The sequence below is a fragment of the Zalophus californianus genome, chromosome 10 (genome assembly GCF_009762305.2).
Source record: "Zalophus californianus isolate mZalCal1 chromosome 10, mZalCal1.pri.v2, whole genome shotgun sequence".
NCBI classification, from domain to species: Eukaryota; Metazoa; Chordata; class Mammalia; order Carnivora; family Otariidae; genus Zalophus; species Zalophus californianus.
Genome location: NC_045604.1, coordinates 45,715,657 through 45,739,852, shown reverse-complemented (window position 1 = coordinate 45,739,852; position 24,196 = coordinate 45,715,657). Strand labels below are relative to the sequence as shown.

The following is a 24,196-nucleotide window of genomic DNA, read 5'->3' as shown; positions in this document are numbered from 1 at the left end:
GACTATAATCTAAACAGGGTTACTTGTCTTAATGTATTTATTTTCATCCAAACTTCTTTCCAGAAATGTTTGAGGTTGATAGAGCTAGGTTAATTTATTTCAGGTATCATTCTTAAAATAATGTTCATAATAGAAATTAAGAGCTTATTATATCTTACATTTACCAAATCGTATGTATAATATTACATACTATTCTAGAAGTAGCATTTCAAGACCTACACCATCAAACTTGAATGTCATATGAGGAACAATAACAGTAATTAGAAATGTCAATATTTAGCCTTTATCCTTGCTCAGCGGAGAGTCTGCTTCTCCCTCTACCTGCTGCTTCCCCTGCTTGTGCATGCTCTCTCTGACAAGTAAATAGATAAAATATTTAAATAAATATATATATATCTTTATTTATATAAATATTTATATTTAAATATATATTATATAAATATATATTTAACTCTACTATTTAAAGAACTACTAGACAGAAGTAGAATCTAAAATAAGTATAGAATCCAATATAAGTATTTTGACAAAGACAGATCAAGACTGCTACACATAAAAAACTAATTTTAAGGGGTGCCTGGGTGGCTCAGATGGTCAAGCGTCTGCCTTTGGCTCAGGTCATGATCCCAGGGTCCTGAGGTCGAGCCCTGCATTAGGCTCCCTCTCCTTCTACTGTTCCCCCTGATTGTGCTCTCTCGCGCTCTGTCAAATAAATGATTAAAATCTTTAAAAAAAAAAAAAAACTAATTTTAATTCAATATAAAAGAAAAACTCAAAAAAAATTCACACCTTCAAAAATATTTACTGAGCAGCTACTTGAAGCCAAGCATGGTTCTATGCACTGGAGTTTTAAGAATCAGTAATACTGACAGTCTCTCTACCCTCTAAGGGCTTATATTGTTCTAGTGCAGCAGGTAACACATACATGTCATAGAATAAGTGCTGTGGAGAAAAATGAAGAAGGGAGGGTAAGATGGTTGATTCCTGAGGTGGAGACGGGAACTTAGCAGACATCTGAAGAAAGTGAGTGTGCCATGTGGATTATCTGGAAGAGGGTTCCTTAAAGAGAACAGTAAATACAAAAAAGGCCTTGAGACAAAACCACTGCTTCAGAAATTTGAAGAACAGCAAGGAAGCTGTAGTAAGTTGTGAACAAATGAAGGAACTTCTATCACATACTCTCACCACTAGAAATGTTCAAGCAAAATCAAAGGACTATCTATAAAAGATTTTGGAAAGGGGAGTCTTTGTCCTGCTAAAAGACTAAAATGAACACCATTCAAGTCCCTCAAACTCTTAGAAATGCATAACTCTTTAAAAATAAATACATTCAGGGGCGCCTGGGTGGCTCAGTCAGTAAAGCGTCTGCCTTCGGCTTGGGTCATGATCTCAGGGTCCTGGGATTGAGCCCCATGTCTGGCTCCCTGCTCAGCGGGGAGCCTGCTTCTCACTCTCACTCACTCTGTGCTCTCTCAAGTAAATAAAATCTTTAAAAATAAAAAAATAAAAATACATTCAACACTTAATATTTTATTTTACTTTGCTAAAAGAGTTGTAGGTCAGTTTAATGTAGTTACAATGTAGCACATCTTCTTCAAAACCACTTCTGGAACCTTAAAAATAGCAATGCTTGGACCTCAATCAAAGATTCTGATTTGCTTGGTTGGGATGATACTGGAGGTCCTAAAATTTTAGAACTTCCCGTGATTCTGATGTTCAGCCAAAGTGAGAAATACCAGACTGAGATGGGGCTTTACTGGCATCTCCTACTTTGGAAAATGATGACTCTCACTGAGGCCTGACTATATTAATAAGTATCAGAAAGGAAACAAGAATGAGGGTAAGAAAGTGCCCAAATTGTGCAGGGTGTTGAAAGCTATCATTAAGGTCTTTAAACCTGAAAGTGAAGAGAAGACAGATTTAAGAGGCTTCAAAGCAAAGGAGAACCATGATCTGACTTACAATTTAACAGAATCACTCTGGCTGCTGTGCTGAGAATAGACTTAGTAAGGAAAAGCATGGAAAGTAGAAAGATCAATTAGGAGGCTATTTCACTTCAAATGAAAGATGGTGGTGGCCTAGACCAATCTGGATAAATTATGGGAAAAGTTAAAAATATATTTATTCACAGACTGGAATATACAATATGTGAGAAAAAAGAGAAACGTTAAGGTTGACTCCAAAGTTTTTGGCTAAAACAAATGGAATGACAAAGTTGCCATCAAATGAAATGAGCAAGAATGAAGAGAAGTAGGGGTAAGAATAAAAAGTTCAGTATTGGATATGTTAAATTTGAGTTAAGGAATGGCTAATTCATACAAAAGAAACCAGGAGAATATTGTCTCCTGAAAGCCAAGTGAAGAAAATGATTCAAAGAGAAATTAACTGTGTCAAATGCTGCTGAGCAAGACAGGAAAGTGAGGTCTGAGAATCAGCAATTAGATTTTGCAATTTGGAGGTCACTAGAAAATTTGATAAAGTGATACGGAGGTGGGGGAGGGGATAAAAGTCTGACAACAAGGGGTTCAAAATAGAATGGGAGAAGAACTGGAAATAGTGAGCACAGACAACTTTTTCAAGCAGTTTTGCTATAGAAATAAAAGAAAAGAAATGGTAAGTGGAGGGGAAAGTGGGTACAACAGAGAATAGTATTGTAAACAGAATACCCTATTAATGCCTGGAGGAAAGGTATTATGCCTGCATGGAAAGGTACCCATGCAGAACTACAATTTGTTACTACGCTGTATCTTTTTCAAAGTGGAGGCTATTCAGTAAATTCAGTATTTTAATAAAAGTGTTCAGAAAAATGGCCACCATCGCTGGCCTTCTTCCCCTGTATACCTGTTCATGGCCTGTATCTTCAGTCCTTCCTCAATGCTGTGACTGAGTGCTTGCTGATTATTGTGCTTGTTGATCCTGGCTAATACTCTCTCTTGATGAGCTTCATACTCATCACGGCTTGGATAAATTTTGCTGATGAGTGCATCAAAGTTTGGGTCTGGCCTTAGTGATCTTTTAGAAACTAGCTTTTTCCGACAGGTAGGACATTCTTTATTGCTAAATAAAAAGAGGGGAAAGAAAATGTAAACAATGTCAGTATCTTTGAGCTAACAACAAAAATATCCAATTTCTGGATAGTTACCTCTGTTCCAATACCTTTACCCAGTGACAGAAATTTAAACTGATTAACCTAATTTCTTTGAAAATCTGATTTGAGGGTAAGCAAGATTTTGGGAACTTCAGGCAGTATTTGCCAACAGGCAAAAATTCGAATACTTCCCAATGATAATTTATGTATAATCATTTTAGAAATAAAAACCTATTCCTTGCTAATATAAATTTCCCCTGATATCCATGCCCTACAAGGAAAATTTACCCACTAACACATATTAACTTATGTTATCAATTCTTTTATTAAAATAGCATTCATAAAGATTTTTTTTATATAATTTAGAAATGGAAGAACCATAGTTTCATGGTTTGTAATTTCCTCAAAACAAATATTCATGCTATAAAGCTTTTAAAATTGTATAAAATCAACTTTTTCAAAACAAAGATTCTCCAATAATTAAAACTTAGACTTTAGAAAAACTTCCAGTTCTCAAATGAATATTTTTAAGAGAGTATTATTTCTCAAAACCCATATAGCACCATCTTGGTATAATTAAATACCTAGTATAACTCATTTCAACATACCCACTTCTGAGGGCTGTGATAATGCAGTCTGCACAAAAACGATGTAAACACTCCTTTGTAGTCATGGTGTTCTTCAACATATCCAAACAAATTGGGCACATTAATTCACTGTGTAGACTTCGAGGTGAAACCACAATTTCCAAGCCATCCGTTATTGCCTCCTGTACAAGAGTCACTTTAAAATTAAATGCTACCTATTTTTTTTTTATTATGGACAAGCTGAAACATACAAAAGTACTGAAAATGACAAAAATGAACATCTATATACCCATCACCCAGCCGCCACCACTGTCAACTCCAAGTGTTTTATCATAATCTTCCCCAACCCCCCTCAGCCCCACCACTGTATTATATCAATGTTCTTGTTTTAATGCTAAAAATAACATATTAATGTGTTTAAAAGCCAAGTAACATAATAAAAAAAACACAAACTGAATTTGGAATCAAATGCCTTAAGTTCTAGCCATATTAACAGGACTCTAAATAATAATTTAACATTGTCTTCTTACCTTCAAAATGAGGAAATTAAGGCTAAATAAACTTTAATTCTTCTATCTTCACAAACTCTACCATTTTGATAACAAACTATGTATTTCATGTCATCCATTTAAAGATTTTAAGATTCCAATACAAGTATTTCTAATTTACATACAGTTTAACAGGATTTCATTTTTAAAATCACTTCTTGAACCTTAAGTCTTGATCCACAGAAGCAGTTTTATACAAAGTGGTCAGGTTCTCAGGCTAACCTACAAACTAATTTAATCCACCGTACCAGTATTAGTATTTCTAATTGTTACGTGTAAAAATGTTTCAGTGTAAAAATGCATTTGGAGTTCCAGTGTAGAATTCCAGCACATCTCCGAGGTGCAGAGATGAGTGACTCCCATGCTCTTCACCACTACCTACCTTTCCCACAAGGTGGCACTGAATACAAATTTACCTCGCTCTAAAGTCACTGATACTGGTTCCTACGGATTGAGTAAAGAGGTCTGGATTGAGTAAAGAGGTCTCGTAGGTGGCTACTGAAGGGGAAGGTACAGGTAGAAATAAAAGGCTTCCCATATGTTACTGACACTTCCTACTTCCACTGGCTCTCCACACTTGTGTTTCCCCTACAGGGTCAAAGAATAAAGACCCTATAAGGAAAGACAGAGAAACTATAGATATTGTCCGCGAGGGACTCAAGTAAAGTATCTTTACATTTATAACTACCACTATTTTTGAGTGTCTTATTATGTCTCAACCTCTCTTTAGAAAGCACTTTCAGTATTTTCATTTACTTAATTCAATACACAAACTTTTGATTTAGAAATTACAGCCTCCATTTTACAAATGAGGAAACTATCAGAGTATGACGACGACTCAGCTAGTAACCAAGTCTGTCCTCTTCCTCTTTAGAACTTGCCAAGCAAAATCCCAGCCCAGAACAAACCCGAACATCCATGCTCCCCATCTATGTGCCTGTGCAGGTGTGTAGTACTGTGGGAGAAAAAAGGGGGGAACCATACAACCAGACTGGTAACACTAAAAATTTCACCAGTTTCCAAATGGGCGTTCAACACTGCTCAGCAATTAAGTTTCTCTCGTAACAAACTTGATTATTCTACGCTATTTCACACCTTTTCTTCTATCTGCAGAACTTCCTACATCTGAACATTCAAAAAATTACCTTACCTCAAATTTCATCGAGAGCTCTCATTTTCTATGACATCTTTATAAATCATCTTCTTTCTTCCTACAAAGAGAAGATATGCCTCTTCCTATAAAATTACCTTCCTTCCTCCCTTTCAAGTATATCCTTTCGATTATTTTATTTGCTCTCAGGCTTCAGCAATCTCGGACTCTACACTAAATCAGCCTAGAGTGGTATCCGCATGGAGTTGCTGTATAGTGAAATGTGAACGATACACCTTAGAGCCATGCAGGGCACCAGGATGTCCTCGGTGCACCTCTATCTCCCATCTTATAAACAAAATTTAAAACTTCCCATTTCCATCTTCCCCTCCAGTTTCTACTCCATGTCTCTGCTTCTCTGCAGAACCAAACTTCTCTGAAAAATTACCTACACATTTTCACGTTTTTCCCCCTTCAATATAGCACAATCTATTCAAGTGAATTTACTCCTGCCAAGGTCATGATGTATAAGGACACACTGCCACACACAATGTACACGTTTGTAATCATTTTATTTATCCTCTCAGTAGCGTCAAACACAGTAACTACATCCTCCCCTCTTCAAGAAACCTCCTCTTAGATTTTGATCCTCTCTCTCCATATCCTATTTTTCTTTACTTTGGCTGTTCCTTCTCAGTCTCCTTTGCCAGCTTCTTTTCCATTTTTTCCTTTATTTCTAAATGTTGAAGCTCCTCTGAATGAAATCCTGGGCCCTTCTGCTTATGTCTCTTCAGGTGATCTTATCCTATTCTCATTGCTTAAAATGCGCTGACAACCCCCAAAATTTTGTATTTAGTCCAGACCCCTAGGTTAACATCTCTGCCTGCCCAACAGGCATCTCAAAATGAGTTCAGTCTTAGGCATATTTATCTACTTCAAACTATTACCTTCTTAATCTACCCAGTGCCCCCTCCCATCATTATTTATTACAGCACTGAGGACTTTCCCCCTTTACACAACTTCTCAAATGTGTACTTCCACAGATATTTATTCATTTAATGTCTCTAAACTCCATAAGCTGGTGCCACATCTATTTTATTCACTTCACCTAGTGCCTAGCATAGAATCTGGTATACAGTACACACTAAAATTATTTGTTGAATCAATGAATAAAGTGTAAACCAAACATACACAAGACTACCTGTATATAAATTCATTATTACCATTATGTTCTTCCGAGTTTTCATTTTCTAAAAATGTATCCCAGTTTCCAAATGTGTCTTATTTCCCCTAAGTTCATCTTAGTCTACGTTACCTGAGGTGTTCGTTGTAATTCATATAAACTGAGTTCCCATGTTTTGCTTAATGGTTGAGTTCCGTTTGTCTGCACAGCCTGAGACATCGCTAAGAATAAAAAGGAAAGAAAAACAATTTTAGTACCTGGAAGGAAAGTAAATCTCAAAATTGATTTTCTGGAATCGTGAATCCTGAAAATAATCAAAATAGAAATGACACACACCCCTCAAAAATTAAAAGCACAAGAATCTTTTCATTTATAAGTACAAGCTATCTCAGTGCAAGAGACCATCACTGATCTCTGAATACCCAACAGGTAGCACACAGAAAGAGCTAAAATTATTACTGTATATACAGAAATCTGTCTTAATCCTAAACAGTAAATATGCTTCAAAAATTCAAGGTCATGGAACTTAGAACTGTATCAGGAAAATTTAAGACTCTCCAGTATGGTCAATTCTTGCCAGAGATAACAAAATCAACTTTATAATACTTTAAACTCCTGGTCACTCTGCCTCTACTTTCACAGCTCCACTCATGAAAAATCCCCCTGATTTAGTAAGTCAGCTTATAATGTTCAGAAAGCTCTTCCTAATGCTGAACCCAAAACTGCACCTCTTCATCCTACAGCTGCCCTCTGGAGGCACAGTGATTAAAACTAATAATTTTTCTACATGACAGCCTTTCAAATATTTGGGTACTGTTATCATATCCCACTTGATTTTTCTTTCTTTTTGGCTAGATATTCTAGTTTCTCCTACTGCTCACAATCTAACGTGATTTCAAGGTCTCCTCACCACCCTGATATTAATGCCACCTCTCCGCTCTAGTTATGAATAAACTGAACAATGTTAAGGCCAATTTCTGTGCTTGTCTTTCAATAGGGGAATGGGATCTAGGACACATGTGAGGAAGATGGTCTTAGAAAACTAACTCTTATCTGGCATAGGAAAAAGAAGGAGCTCCAGATATTAAAAATATTTAGTAGGTATCTATTATTAGCCAAACAGAACTGCTCTAGGTCCTTGCTTCAGAATTCATAGCCTAAAAAGAAGGAAATACATATAAGTAAGTAAACTACAATCTGACAAGATAAAGTCTAAGCAGCAGTATGGAATTAACAATAGGGAATTACAGAAGAGGATCAGGGAATTTGAGGAGTCAGGGAAAGCTTCAGCAGAGATGGAATATTTTAAAAACTAAGAGATCACTACACTGGAATGGGAGCAGAAAAGAGGGTTCTAGACAGGGTATAACAGCATGTATGAAGACAGGCATGAAAACCAGGTATGCCTGTATTTGGAAGCTATTGGAAGTTTTAAACAAGAAAGTGATGTGATCAAATAGTTTCACAGAAACTCAAGCAGTAGTGCAGAAGGTAGAAGAACAAAAAGTAAACAGCAGTAAGAAGACCAGTGAGGAGGCTGTTAACAAAAACCTGAGTGATGTTAACTATCTGAACCAAAGCAGTTAAGCATGGGCAGAGAGAATGAGACAGACTTAATGATACATTTGACACTGATATAAGACAGGAGGGTCCAATATGACTTCGGGAAAGCAACATCCCTTTACTGAGATGGAGAAAATAGAAGGAAGGTGTGGGTTGGAGTTGCTATAAATACGGAGTTCCAGTTATTTATGGGCCACTGAAGTAGAGTGGTCCAGTAGACAGAAAAATCCCACACCTACCAGGAGACACAACCTAAATATTTAAGTAAATCATATATTCTACACTGGCATGTAGACAATGAAGGACATGACCTATTCATATCCAGGAAACTAAACTTCCCATTCCCGGCAAACACCATTTAAACAGATCTGCTATCAAGAACTTACCCAATCAGCAATTAGCTCAACTTTGCTTTGAGAAGTAAAAGCACTTCACTGAAACTTAACCTCTATTCTAGCCCCCTCTAAAATTCTGCATACCTTGCCCTCTTCCTTTAACAAAAGCCACATTCCACATGAAGTTTCTCCCTTGCCCAAGCAAAAATTTGAAATAAATATGATCAAACATTTCAGATGAGAGACTTGTGACTTTTTTTTTTTTTTTTAATAATTTCAAGGCTGGGGCGCCTGGGTGGCTTAGTCAGCTAAACCTCTGCCTTCAGCTCAGGTCATGATCCCAGAAGTCCTGGGGTTGAGCCCTGCATGGAGTTCCCTGCTCAGTGGAGAGCTTGCTTCTCCCTTTGCCCCTCCCCCTGCTCATGCTCTTGCTCTCAAATAAATTTTAAAAATCTTAAAAAAAAAAAAAAAGTTTTACGATTTCAAGGCTGTCCACTGAATGTACCTTGAGTATTTTCACTGGTTTCGCTTATCAAAACTAGTGGACTCCCAAACAAGCAAAAATTCCTTGAGCCTTTTGTGTTTCCTGGTAGATACATGTGCCATTATTTCTACCATAAATCCTACCACAGTGACATAATGAATCTCTAAGAAAAGTAAAATTACTCAGGGGGAATTTCTAATAATTCCAAATCTTACTCCCATGTCCCAACCTGTAACTGTTAACCTGAGGCCCACTATAAACAGAATAGTCCTTTCTTCTGTCTCCAGAAAGCTCCCCCAGCAAATTAATGGGAACCATCAAATAAAAAAAGCCTTCTGCTGAAGGCTCGTTTCTAGAGATACCAGTTCTCCTGCACATAACCAAATTATATATTTAGATATTTGTATTCCTGTGGCAACGAGATTCAGGAATTCACAAGTTAGTTGTAGTAGCAGATTTTCCTGGTATTTGGAAAAACTAGGACTTCTGTGGCTTTGAAAAGTTTTCCAATCTGTTTTTATCTATATTACAATCATGTTTCCTGGTATCTGGAGTCTTAACTGCTACTGAATGGATGCTATCTTACCAAATAATGCAGCAAGTAATCCTGAGACCAAAAAAAAGGATACAATCTTGCTAATCTCAAAACCACGAGCTGTATTTTTTAAGAATATATGAGCAGTATAGATCTGAATAATATTTAGTGGCCTCTCCTGTGACCTGGCCAAGGAGGGTCAATAAGGATCTAAGATTTTAAAATTCCATTTTTTTGCCTCAAGACATAATTCACACACACACAGGAAGCATACACATAATACATAGCCTAAAGGCCATGATCCACCTGTATAAAAGGAAGCTCAAATTTCTACTTTTGCCAGTCACTGAAGAGATAAGCTTTTAAGAATTAGTTCCTCTTTCTTTAGGTCAATATATTATGTCGTTTAAATTTAATCTAAATTCTACCCTTCCCCAAAATCACATATAACCTTTCTGAGAAGCTGCATTTCTGCTTGTCCAAGCCAAGAATGTGAAAACACATTTAGCTTCTGTTTTTCATGGGAGAATGAACTGTCACTTTAATGAATAGTATTTGGGAGTTATCTATGTATAGATACTACTAATATATAGACAGAAAACAAGAATGGGTCACCTAGGAATAATTATAATCTGAAAGGATGGAGAGAAGAGATGAAGTCAGAGAAGATGAGAAATGAGGTCAGAAAAAGTAATCTTAAGAGATTCTTTCCAGCAACAGGAATGTGCTTCCTACATGACTACTGCCTGATGAACTTTGCAGTACTAAAAGAAAAAGATCTAGGTCTACCTGGCCCAATCCCCAATTATAAACACCTCAATTATACTTCTGAATAAAGAGACATCCAACAAAACAGAAATGTTTCCTGCATAAAGTAGGCTCTCACTTTTGTGGAGAGAATGTACAAGTGAAAAGTGAGCATTAGTCTGGACAAGGTAACTTGGCAGAAACAGAAAATAAATCTGATAAACAACTTAGTTACAGGCAGATCTTGAAAGCTTGCAGCTTTAATAACCAAAGGAGAAGAAATATCAATACGATATTCAGAATGTTCTTTTAGAGACTGCAAATATCTGGCATGATCTGCCATATATGCAATCCTTTTGCAGGGGCTTAATGTGGTCTCAAAAGTTTTTGCTTTTTTTTTTTCCCCAAAAGTTTTTTCAACACAGCACCCCCAAGAAGTGACTACCCACAAAGAGCAGAATATACAAAAGAGATGAGAAATTCTTATGCATTCTACATAGAAAGATTTAATAAATTTAACTTTTTTAAGATTTGAGAGAGATTGAGAGATCACGTGTGTGGGGGTGGGGAGCAGAGAGGGAGGGAAAGGGACAAGCCAACCCCGCACTGAGCGCAGAGCTGGCCACGGGCAATCCCAGGACCTGGAGATCACAACCTGAACTAAAAACCAAGAGTCAGACACTCAATCAACTGGGCCACCCAGGCACTACAAGTTTATCGTTTTTACAAGAAAAAGGTTAGACTTCTGTTTTCCAGTTCCACATGTTAGTCACCACTTTGTCCTAACAAGTAAAAAACTATAGAGGCTAAAAAAATCAACAACTCTTCTTGGGTCTGTAAGCAAGGGGAGTACACAAGAAAACCACTGCCCCCAAGACAGGAAAGACAAAATACAGGGAATCTCAACTTACCAGAGCAATTCAGGAGTGGAAACTCCAACAGGAATTAGTGTCAAATGGGTAAATCTCAACTACAATCAAAAAAATTGCTGCGAGCCTGGGGTGGCTCAAGTTGGTTGAGCATCCAACTCTTGATTTTGGTTCAGGTCATGATCTCAGGGTCATGAGAGAAGTCCCACATCCATGCACTGGGTGGGGAGCCTGCTTAGGATTCTCTCTCCCTGTGCCCCTCCTCTCTCTTTTTAAATAAATAATATTAGTCTCACTAAAAGACTGAGACCTAATTATAAGACTATAGAGCCCTTCCTCTCCCCTTACACCGCATCACCACATACCTAAAGGCCTATTTACAGCAGTTCATTGCACCCAGTACATCATGTCTGGCCATCTAGAAAAAAATTACAAGGCATACCAAAGGCAAAAAACACAATTTGCAGAGACAAAGCAAGCACTAGAAGTCCCGGAATTATCAGACCAGGAATTTAAAACAACTATGATTAAACGGGCGCCTGGGTAGCTCAGTTGGTTAAGTGACTGCCTTCGGCTCAGGTCATGATCCTGGAGTTCCAGGATCAAGTCCCGCATCGTGCTCCCTGCTCAGCAGGGAGTGTGCTTCTCCCTCTGACCCTCCCTCCTCTCATGTGCTCTCTCTCTTTCTCTCAAATAAAATCTTTAAAAAAAATAAATAAAACAACTATGATTAATATGCGAAGGGCTCTAATGAGTAGACATAAGAATACATGGGCAATGTAAGCAGGGAGATAGAAATCCTAAGAAAAAAACAGTAAGAAATGCTAGAGATCAGAAACACTGTACCAGACATGACGAATGCCTTTGTAACCTGGATACAGCTCAGGCAAGAACTCTTGAGCTAGAGGATAACAGATCAATAGAATCCTCAAAAACTGAAAAGGAAAAAAGAACAAAGACTGAAAAAAAAAATAGAATATCCAAGAACTGTGGGTTAACCTCAAAAGACTTACCATACATGTAATGGGAATATCAGGAGGAGAAAAAAGGAGAGAAAGAAACAGAAGAAATAACTGAAACAATAATGACTGAGAATTTCCCAAAATTAATGTCAGATACCATACCATAGATCCAGGAAGCTCAGAGAACACCAGGCAGAATAAATGCCAAAAACACTACACCATGGCACATCATTTTCATATACAGAAATTCAAAGATGAAGAAAAAAAAGCCAGAAAGAAGCCAAAGAAAAGTTACACTGGGGGGGGGGGGAGAAGCCAAGTACAAAATATGTCCTGCACTTTGGACTGACTTACATTGCATTACAGTTGCTTACATATCTACCCCTCTGACTTGACTAGATATATCTTAATATTCTCCCACACCTAGAAAGGAGGCTGCTTTTCAATAGAAGTTAAATAAATGAGGGACTCCTGGGTGGCTCAGCTGGTTGAGCATCTGCCTTCCGCTCAGGTCATGATCCCAGGATCCTGGGATCGAGTCCCACATTGGGCTCCTTGCTCAGCGGGGAGCCTGCTTCTCCCTCTGCCTGCCGCTCACCCTGCTTGTGTGCGTGCTCTCTCTCTGACAAAATAAAATCTTTTAAAAAAAATAAAATAAAATAAATGAGGGAAGATATTTAGAAAGGAAAAAATGAACCTTAGATGATACATAACAGTAAAGAATTACTGCTTACTAAAGCTGATCTTACATGATTTAACTAGGCATCTTCAAATTGGGTTATGCATGTGTACTCCTGACCTACACAAAAGCTTCCCAGGGAGCTATCCAGGGCCAGGACAGTTTTCCAATAATTTAATTTACAGGTTATCAACTGTCCTGAAGTCCTTCTATCCAAATCGACCTAAGAACAGGCCTATGTTTCTGGGTGGGTTCCTCTCCTTCCCTAATTCTTTCATAAGATTAGGAATCATTCATTTACTCACTCAAATATTGATTTATCTATTGCACCCCATGCACTGTACAAGGTGCTAGAAATACCAACAATAAACAGAACAAACATGCATACAACAAATTAATAATTCTTAAGTGCTATGTAAAAGATACAAAAAGGGGCTCTGGGTTACATAATCAATAGGAGAAAAGGAGCTATTTAACAAAGGGGAATCAAGGGACACCTGGCTGGTTGAGTCGGTTAAGTATCTGCCTTTGGCTCAGGTCAGGACCCCAGAGTCCTGGGATCGAGTACTGCATCTCCCCACATCGGGCTCCCTGTTCAGTGGGGAGCCTGCTTCTCCCTCTGCCTACTGCTCCCCCTGCTTGTGTGCATGCATGCTCTGTCAAATAAATTTTAAAAAATAGAGGAATCAAGGATGGACTTTCAAAAGAATAGACATGTTGGGGGAAAAAAAAAGGTCATTGTGGCTTGTAAGGAGAAAAATATACAAGAGTTTAAGAGAGGCTATCTTCTCAACAATCAAATAAGATTTAAGAACATACAGGATGTGGGACGCCTGGGTGGCTCAGCCGGTTAAGGAGCTGCCTTTGGCTCAGGTCATGATCCCAACGTCCTGGGATCAGGCTTGCATAAGGCTCCTTGCTCAGGGGGAAGCCTGCTTCTCCCTTTGTCTGCCACTCCCCCCCCCCCCCCCCCCCCCCGCTTGTGCTCACTCACATTCTCTCTCTCTCTCTGATTTAAAAAAACAAAACATATAAGATGTGTAAGGAGTAATACCTCCCTCAGAAATATTGATAATCTTTAAGTACTAAAACCATAAAAACTGAAAAACGGAAGCATCAGAAATTAGAATATAAACCTAAAGAAAAAGGGAAAAATGATCATTATAAAAGCATAAATCAAACAGCAACAGCTAAAAAACAAAAGATTTGTTCATGAAAGCAAAATTTAAGTTATTTGATAAAGCTAATACATAAATTTCCCACGAAACCAAAAAGAAAAAAAGAAAATGCACATACAAATAGATATAAAATATATTAAGTTAGCTTAACAGAGACTGCTATATTTTACTTTATATCAATAAATAAATTCAACTATTCCTTATTAAAAGTCTTAGTAAGTTAGAGATGGAAACACTCTTAACTTGATGAATATATACCAGAAGCCCCAAGGTTAAAACTTTCGAAGATTCCTATTTAAAAAGTCAGGAAAAAAGCAAGACTGTCCTTCTGCTAGAAGACGTCCACAATGCCACCAAAAAAAATAAATAAAATAAGGGGGAGGGCCCGCAGGGCACTGGAAAAGGAAATAACAAAAATATCAGCTGTAGATAATACAAATACCCCAAAAATCCAGTAGAATCAAATGAAAAGTTATAACTAAAAAAAGGCAGCAACATGGTGGCATGAATAGAGAAAAACATGCCAAAAAAAGCTACAGATTTCTATAAACCAGAAATAAACATTTAGAAATGCATTTTTTTTAACAATCCCATTTACAACCATTCACAATAGCAACAAAAGCTATAAAGTATGTAGGAGTAAATTTTACAAAGTATTGACAACACAGAACTCTACAACTTAACTGAAAGACATTAAAGAGGACATGGATTGGATAAACATACACATAAACCAATGCAATCCCAATCAAAATATCAATACACAAAGTGATTCTAAAGTTCACCTGAATTATGCACAAGAACATTCAAGGTATTTTGAAAAAGAAGAATAATCAGGGAGACATACATCAAATATTAAAGCTCCATGAAAAGCAACACTATGGTCTAAAGAAAAGATGATCAGATTAATGCAACAAAGGGTTCAAAAACAGACATGTGAATTTATGTAATTTAAGATATTTTAAAGAAGGATTTAAACAAATATTTAAATTTTAAAAATTAAATCAGATGTACCTAAACAAATGAATTAAAAATTCCAGAAGGATTGGGGCACCTGGGTGGCTCAGTTGGACTCTTGATTTTGACTCAAGTCACGATTTCAGGGTCATGAGATCGAGCCCACGTGGGGTTCCCTGCTCAGCGGGGAGTCTGCTTAAAATTCTCTCTCCCACTCCCACTCTCCCCCACCCCATTCTCGTTCTCAAATAAATAAAACCTTTTTTGAAAATTACAGAAGGATTAAGCATTAAAAAAAAACTACACAACATATATAAAAAAGGGAGGGTAGAAGGCTGCATACTATTAAGATTAGGAAGGCAGGCTAATAAGCAAGATTCAATACCAGAATACTTTAAAAGCAGTTCACATTTCACCTAATAAATTTTTTATACTTCTATACAAAATCAAGGAAAGACATCATAAGCAAACTTAAAAGATAAGCGATAGACAAGGAGAAAATATTTGCAACATGTATAAGGCAAATATTCATAATGTATCCTGAAACTTCCCTCAAGACAATTTAAAAGGCAACTTAATATAGGCAAAATGACTATACTCAACTTCACTAATAATCACTAAATTGCAAATCAAAACACTATTTACATAAGCTCTATTTTTTGTTTGTGATACTGACAAAAATTAAGATGACTAATAATATCTGGTGTTAGAGTATGGAGAAACAGGAATTCTTAAACCACTGAAGTGTATAGTGGCATGGTTTTGAGGACAAAGCAATTTGTTATTTAGAGCATAATTACAGTATTTGGCCTTAGAAATGTACTCCTTGAGAATGAAAACTGGATAAATTAAGCTATATATGACTATTACAGAAATCTCTATGGAAACGCACACCCCATTTTTAAATTTATTAGCTTTGATCAACATACAATTAAGAACTTACTGGTTGATGTCATTATTTTATCCATTCTTTAGAAGTGTAATAGTAATGGTGCTGGGAAAATTGGACAGCCACATGCAGAAGAATGAAACTGGACCATCTCCTTACACCATACACAAAAATAAGACTCAAAATGGATGAAAGACCTAAATGTGAGACAGGAATCCATCAAAATCCTCGAGGAGAACACAGGCAGCAACCGTTGTGATCTCAGCCACAGCAACTTCCTGCAAGACACATCTCCAAAGGCAAGGCAAACAAGGGCAAAATGAACTATTTGGACATCAAGATAAAAAACTTTTTGCACAGCAAACCATACAGAGCACATATGACCTGTCCTCATCAAAGAGCATTTCCTGGGGCACCTGGGTGGCTCAGCTGGTTAACGTCTGCCTTCAGCTCAGGTCATGATCCCAGGGTCCTGGGATCGAGCCCCATGTCAGGCCCTGCTCACTGGAAGCCTGCTCCTCCCTCTCCTCCCCACTCATGCACTCTCTCTGGCTATCTCTTTCTCTTAAATAAATAAAAACCTTAAATTAAAAAAAAAAAGCTTTTGCACAGCAAAGGAAAACAGTCGACAAAACCAAGACAACCAACAGAAAGGGAGAAGATATTTGCAAATGTCTCATCAGATAAAGGGTTAGTATCCAAAATCTATAAAGAACTTAACAAACTCAACACCCGAAGAACAAATAATCCAATCAAGAAATGAACAGAAGACATGAACAGACATTCCTCCAAAGAAGACACAGAGATGGCCAACAGACACATGAAAATATGTTCAACATCACTCGCATCAGGGAAATACAAATCAAAATCACAATGTGATACCATCTCACACCAGTCAGAATGGCTAAAATTAACAAGTCAGGAAAGGACAGATGCTGGTAAGGATGAGGAGAAAGGGGAACCCTCCCTACACAGTTGGTGGGAATGGCAACCACTCTGGAAAACAGTTTGGAGATTCCTCAAAAAGTTAAGAATAGAGCTACCCTATGACCCAGCAACTGCACTAGGTATCTACTCCAAAGATACAAATGTAGGGATCCAAAGGGGCACCTGCATCCCAATGTTCATAGCAGCAACGTCTACAACAGCTATGGAAAGAGCCAAGATGTCCATAGACAGATGAACAGATAAAGAAGATGTGAGGTAGGTGGGTGTGTTTGTGTGTGTATGCAATGGAATACTACTCAGCCATCAAAAAAATGAAATCTTGCCAATTGCAATGACATGGATGGAACTAGAGAGATGGTATTATGCTAAGCAAAATAAGTCAATCAGACAATTATCGTACAATCTTACTCATGTGGAATTTAAGAAGCAAAACAGAGGATCACAGGGGAAGAGGAAAAATAAAGCAATATGAAATCAGAGAGGGAGACAAACCATAAGAGACTCTTAATCATAAGAAACAAACTGAGGGCTGCTGGAGGGGATGGGGGTGGGGAGATTGGGAAACTGGTTGATGGACATTAAGGAGGACATGTGATATAATGAGCACTGGGTGTTATACAAGACTGATGAGTCACTGACCTCTACCTCTGAAACTAATAATACATTATATGTCAAGTAATTGAATTTAAATTTTTAAAAAAGAAAAAATATGATTTACTTCAAAAAAAGTGTAACAGTAGAGACACATTAGCTCAGAACTTCAATATATATATTTTAACATACACAGGTACCTTAAATCCTAAAATAATCTCATTTATTTATGTTTTAAGAAATTCAATAAAATTAAGTTACAAATCAAAAAACAGCATCTGACAAATAGAAAACATACCAAAAGAACTGTCTCTGCTCTCTGGCCAAATCAAAAAATAACACTGTACTGTACGGGCTGAATCTTCACCTCTCAAATCTGCCTGAATCTGTCAAAAGTTCTGACCTTGTAATGGTTCTCTCAGGAAATCCATCAAACAAAAATTCTCACACAGATGTGTAATAAACATATATACAAGAATGGTGATCACAGCATTGTTTGTGATAGCAAAAAATCATACAAGTCTGTATATGTCTGTCAATAGGAATATGGCTAATTAGGATACAGCCAAGGCTATACAGCTATACATGCTGACATGGAATTCAACATATGTATATAACATAAATTTTTTAAAAAGCAAGTTGTAGGGCAAAATATATGTAACGTGATCCTATTTTAGCAATACAAAAAAAAAATTCAAACACCTAAATGCACTTTGTGATTTTGAGTTCTGTTCACCATGTTTCAGCCACATTTGCCATCTTTATCTATCTTGCCAAGCTCATTCTCATTTTAGAATCTTTTTACTAGTGCATCCCTTCCATCTGGAACAGAACGCCTTCGTCCCTCCAACCCCCCCCAAGATTTTGCCACTGCTAGTTCCTTCATGCATTCTAACAAAATTCTAACTTTGCCATTTTCTCATGTCTACTCTCTTTTCCTTTTTCACCACAGCACTTCTATAGTCTCTAAGTCCCTTGAATGCAGAGTATTTATCTTATTCACCACAATATCCCCAGAACCCTGCACTGTGCCTGGCATATAGCAGTTAATCAATATTTGCTGAATAACTCAATAAAGGAGCTCAAGCTAGACAACATTTCTTATTTTCATGACCAAACACACATACTTCAAGATAACATACGGGGAGGAAAAGCAAGACAAAGGGAAAATTTATCAGTTGGTCTATTTTCTATGTGTAGAGAAAATATTTTTATGTATCTGCATAATTAGGGCTCTTTGAGCATACAAATCTGTCCTGCAAAAGAGAAGTCTTGAAAAATTAAAGATAACTGAATAGATAAGAGATTTACCTCTTTAGAAGTATATGTTTACATTTCAGGGGTAAGAGAGTATGGAGACATTCATGGGTTGTTAAATTCCGACACCTGTCTTATCTCCCTACCCCTCCCCACATTCACTTACATTCCAAAGATTAAGAACCTAGGATCCTCCCCTTCTGTAACCAAGGAGAATTTGAGAAGAAAAGGTCTCCCTCCTCCCTCTTTCAGGAGGTGGGCAACACCTATACAAGCTCCCAGATTCATGTTTTTCAGGTTAACTACCAAATAAACATCCCGGTCTCACTGCATCACTGAGAGGGAACAACTGGGGCAATGGGGTTATTGCTGTAATAATTAATCCATCCCTGAGAAATTTTGTGTTTACTTTCAGGAAAATATGAATACAACTATTAAAAATTTATCATTCTAATTTGGCTCCTAAAATTTATCATGTAACTCAAGCTTTAAGAATAATTTTTTAAATGAATGTAAAAATTACTTTTTCAGGACAAAAATTCACTAAGTCCCGAACTTAGAAACTAAAATTTCCACTCTATGTTTTTCCATTAAAAACATACTATAGAGGTGCCTGGGTGATTCAGTTGGTTAAGCATCCAACACTTGAATTTGGCCCAGGTCATGATCATCGGCCTCTGAGATCAGTGGGGGTCTGCTTCTCTACCTCTACTTCTACCCCCCTCCCTGCTTACATGGTCTCTCTCGCTCTAAAATAAATAAAAATCTTAAAAAAAAAAGATACTATACTTAGGGGCACCTGGGTGGCATAGTCAGTTAAGTGTCAGACTCTTGGTTTCAGCTCAGGCCGCTGGGTGTGGAGCCTGCTTGGAATTCTCTCTTTCCCTCTGTCCAATCCTCCCCACCCCACCTCACGCACATACTCTCTCCCTCTAATAAATCTTAAAAAAAAAAAAAATTATACTTAATGAATTTAATGAAGTATATGAACTACTGGAAAATTTGTATACTAGGTTCAATTACATTATGGATTAGTCTTCTGAAGACTAGTCTAAGGACCTAACCACTAATCACAATACTGTTCCTACATAAATTTCTTTTACTAGTGCCTGGCAACTAGAGGCTCCCTAAAGTGCCATTTTTTTAATCCCACCCCTAATCTACAATCCTTTAATTGGTTGAGGGGAGTATTTAAAAATCATGGTCAAGTCTATTAGAGATTAGATGTGGCAAAGAACAGGTTTCATGCGAAAAACTGAAAACAATAGTAATACACATTCCCATTCAACTCTTTGAGACCCCCAAGACCCTCAACTCCCCTGAATGGGCCATACATTTGCTCCCAAGACCATTCTCTAGCTCCCCTAGAAGGAAAAATGGATACACTAAACCATAAATTCCTCAAGAATAAGGACAGAGAACTTTGTATTTTAGGTATGTCTTTATTTTATGATACAACAAATGAAACACCCAGGAAGTACAGTAAATGATTTTTGGAACTGGATCAGCTTGCATATGCATACTAGTACTGGCTGCTACTGGTTATGGACCTATATCCAAATTTCTCAAGGTCTTTTTTTTTTTTAAATCTGCAAAGTTACAGTCATTGGCAAAGTTAAATGAGATGTTCATATAAAGTGCCCAGCATATTTCATGAATGATGGTCATAAAATAGAGAGGGCATCATTTCCTTGATTTATTTCAATAAATAAACATTCTTATTTCTCAGCCCCCCTCCAACATGTATTAGATTAGGAAGAAAAATTACTTAGCCACTCCCTTACTAAAAATTTTACATTAATCATCTTTTAAAAAGATTTTAGAAAGAAACATAAAAATGGTTATGTGCCTCATGTGATAAAAAAAAATCAATCAGCAGGCCAATTAATCCAAGACCACTCTTTAAGGCTGTTTCAGTAACAAAAAATTGCCAGAAAGAGATCTGTCTGCTGTCTACTGCTAGTAAACTGTATGTGGCTGAATACTAAGTGTAGTTCCTGGAAGCTTAAAAGAAAAAGAAATACTGGATAGAGACATTTCTGGCCCAGACTTCATTAGAAACTTGTGGAATCTTTATAAAAGGGACACAACATAACATAAAAGCAGCTCATCTTGAACTACAGGTTTGCAGAGCATTCAAAGACATTCAAATGGATGTCTCTCGGATTATCCCTCCCTTCCTCAAACACAATCTTTGAAGGGGCTAAGATAATACAGGCCAGGTACACTGGAGTGATCATTAAGGATAGAGGACGAGGGGCGCCTGGGTGGCTCAATCGGTCTGCCTTCAGCTCATGATCTCGGGGTCCTGGGATGGAGCCCCACATCAGGCTCCCTGCTCAGCAGGAACTCTGTCTCCGCTCTGTCTGCCCCTCCCCTGGCTCATGCTCTAATAAAGAAATAAAATCATTTTATTTTTTTTTAAAGATTTTATTTATTTGACAGAGAGAGAGAGAGAGGAAACACAAGCAGGGGGAGTGGGAGAGGGAGAAGCAGGCTTCCCGCGGAGCAGGGAGCCCGATACGGGGGGGGGGGGGGGGGGGGGCCTCGATCCCAGGACCCTGGGATCATGACCTGAGCCAAAGGCAGATGCTTAACGACTGAGCCACCCAGGCGCTCCAAGAAATAAAATCTTTTAAAAAAGAACCTACATGGTGGCCTTTATCCTTTGGTCAGTCCCAATACATCAAAGTCTCAAGTGAGACCCTAGCACATGATGGGCCACAGTGAACTCAGAATTCTCAATAAGAGCCTCACATGTCCATTTTCTGTAGCATAGCTGAAATAATTCATATTAAATAGCAGATGTGCAAGCAAAAAGGCTGACCCTGTGTTGTAAAACTTTAAGAGTCAAACTGTACTCTTACCAAAGTACAGCGGCAATAAAGCAACCACAAGGGAGCTTCCAGACTGGACAAAACATTTTTCCCAAAAAGGGGGGCTTTAAATACAAATTATTTTGAGCTGAAACTTCAAAGTTCTATGCCAAAGAACGTTCACCAGTTGCTTTAATCATAATCATAATCATAAAAATTGCCTGGTCTATTCAGAGCATTTTAAACCGAACTGAAGACTAATATGAGTAAGCTATGAATTATACCCCCCCAAAGGAGAAAGAGTTTAGGTAAACGGGGTGTTTAGGAACGTCCATTTACACTTTGAAAAATGATCGCTGTATTAGAGTTGTTTCCTAGAACTCTAACAAATTACCATACTCTCTTAATTCTGGAGGCCAGAAGTCCTAAATCAGTATCACTGGGCCAAAATTAAGGTGCTGGCAGGGCTGAGCTTCTTCCAGAGGTTTTATTGGAACCTCTGTGTTGTTTCTTCCAGGCATTCCTTCGCTTGTGGCCACACTGCCTCCTCTACACACGAGGACATTTAGAACCCACCCAGATAATACAGGATAATCTCTTCATAACAAGACCTTTAACTTAATGACATTTGCAAAGACTTCATCACACATACACCTCTGCTCCAAAGTAACACTGCAGATTCCAAGGATTAGAATGTGGACATTTGGGGGGGGGGGGGGGCTTTTTCAGCCTACCATACTTGCCAAAATTAAGTTTAAGTGTATAACCAATTCCTAGCAGCCAACACTTATGTCTTTATCCTGTACATGACTTGTTTCCTTAATTTGTTTTTCAAATTGTGAAATATATATCAGAAAATACAGTAACTTTAGATTATCCCATCTTCCCATGAAGCACTTTTCCTCATTTGAGATTTGCTTCCCTAAGCACTATGAAACAAAACTAAGAAACTCTTTTTATTTTAAACCAAGAAATTTATCTTTTTCTTCCATGGTTATTGTCCCTTCTGAACATAAAGTAAATACAGGTCACATCAAATTAACTCTCTCAGTCTTTAAGATTTTTTTTTCTTTATTACTACATGTGAATGAGCAAATTATTTGTTCCTTAATTAAAACACTGCTTGCTTATAGGATACAGGTGTTCGATTTTAGAAATATATTCAAGACTAGGCAAACCAGGGAGCAGTAATAAATTGACTAAACAATCCAATTGCCATAACATTGCCTGCAGTAAGTATCACCTCATAAAAACCACTTGCAGCAATTTAATCTAAAACTACAGCTGTAAGACAGACATTAATTTTTTTAAGCTTCTAAAGACACAAAGACAGTATTCTTTACTGAAAAAGATGCCACTGTCCTAAACATCTGGAATACTCATCTAAATTACTTTGGTAACCTAACAGCATCTTTATTTAAAAAGGTAATATAATCAATTCCTAAATGGATTCTATCTTTTACATATTGTAGAGCACAGAGCAGGAACCTTTCAAAGATGATTTACCAAATTTTCATTACCCAGTCTTAAGGTTTTGAGTACTGGTAACAATATTTTCTAGTCTTATATAACTGAATTATTATTAGAGGGAAAATTGTTTTAAGATTTGTTTAAAGAACCAATTAAAATGCACATCTAGATAATTAGTGATCTGTGCCCTCCTACTGTATTTACCACCCATCACTATCTCATCTCCTCTAATACTCCTTCATTTTCCCCAAACCTCCAGCGCCCCCCCCCACCGGCCCCTGCAGCAGTTTCTTAATGACCCAATTCAGTCTTTCCCGAAGGCTTCAGAATGCACCTACCAAGGTCTAATATTAGTCAACACCAGTTGTATCAGCAGCAGCCTTCTTCTCCTTCCGTCCCTCCGCCTATCCATATTAGAAGCTAGCTAACAGACCCATAAAGAGAAACAGCTGAGTTCAACAGTTTAGGAAACATTTACTGAGAACTACCATGTGATAGGAAAAGGGACCCTCCAAGAGCTTATTAGCGAGTGTGTCCTGAACATGTTTTCAATACAATTTGGTAATTGCTACAAGAGTACCAAAAAACCAAACCAAAACAACAAACAACAACAATCAAATGGAAAAGCAGAAAAGGTTTCCCAGATTCCTCCTTGAAAGAAGAGACTTTAAGGTCAAGTGAAGTTAACCAACTAAGGAAAGGAAAGCAGTCCAGAAGGATCATCATAATAAGCAAAGGCACAACTCAGTATGGTGTGTTGGGGAACTCTAACGAGATCATTATTAAATGAGTGAAAAGAGATAGGGAGTAGCATGGAGTCAGGCTGAAGAATTAAACTGTGGACCAGATCAGGGAAGCCTAAAAGCCATGCAAAGATCTCAGGAAAAATCTACAACTGAATGACAAGGTGAGACTTGCTGGGGAGACATATCAACTCCGGTAACAGTGGAAGATGGACTTGCAGGAAGCAAGAATACTAGTTAAAGGGCTTGTGCAGTAATTCAAAAAGAGATGAATACCATGAGTCTGTTAATAGTAAGGATGAATTAGAGGCAGCAGAGCTACAAAATACTTAGGAGGCAAAATACATGGGGTGTAGGAAATGAAAAAGAAAGGAGAAGAAAGCCATAAACTCTCAAGCTTGTGGCTGTTAAGCTGTTGATGCTTAAAAAACAAAAAAGTGAGAAACCAAAACAGGAAATGGTATTTTTGCCACTTCTATTTGACATATTATATTGGAATTCTAGCCAGATCAGTTAGGCATCCACACTGGAAAAGAAAAAGTATCTGTTTACATATGGTATGATCTTATATATAGTGAACCCTAAAGACTCCACAAAAAAGTTAAAAACTCAACTGATTAAATGAATTCAGCAAAACTGCAATCAACATACAAAAATCAACTGCATTTCTACACATTAACAAT

At 37.5% G+C, this 24,196-nt stretch overlaps 1 protein-coding gene across 14 annotated transcripts in view; it reads right to left on the bottom strand.

Moving 5' to 3' along the window:
• RNF2 (ring finger protein 2) overlaps positions 1-24,196 on the bottom strand; it is a 56,175-nt gene that overhangs the window by 11,570 nt on the left and 20,409 nt on the right. For 13 of the 14 annotated variants that reach the window (XM_027611500.2, XM_027611486.2, XM_027611489.2 and 10 more), the window contains 3 exons: positions 6,626-6,714; positions 3,694-3,854; positions 2,839-3,054 (listed from right to left, as the gene is read on the bottom strand). In XM_027611500.2, the coding sequence (XP_027467301.1) occupies positions 2,839-3,054; positions 3,694-3,854; positions 6,626-6,712 (464 nt within the window). In that variant the 5' untranslated portion in view covers positions 6,713-6,714. Of the gene's footprint in view, positions 1-2,838; positions 3,055-3,693; positions 3,855-6,625; positions 6,715-15,742; positions 15,798-24,196 lie in introns of those variants that run through there. The other variant, XM_027611493.2, reaches the window with a different exon arrangement.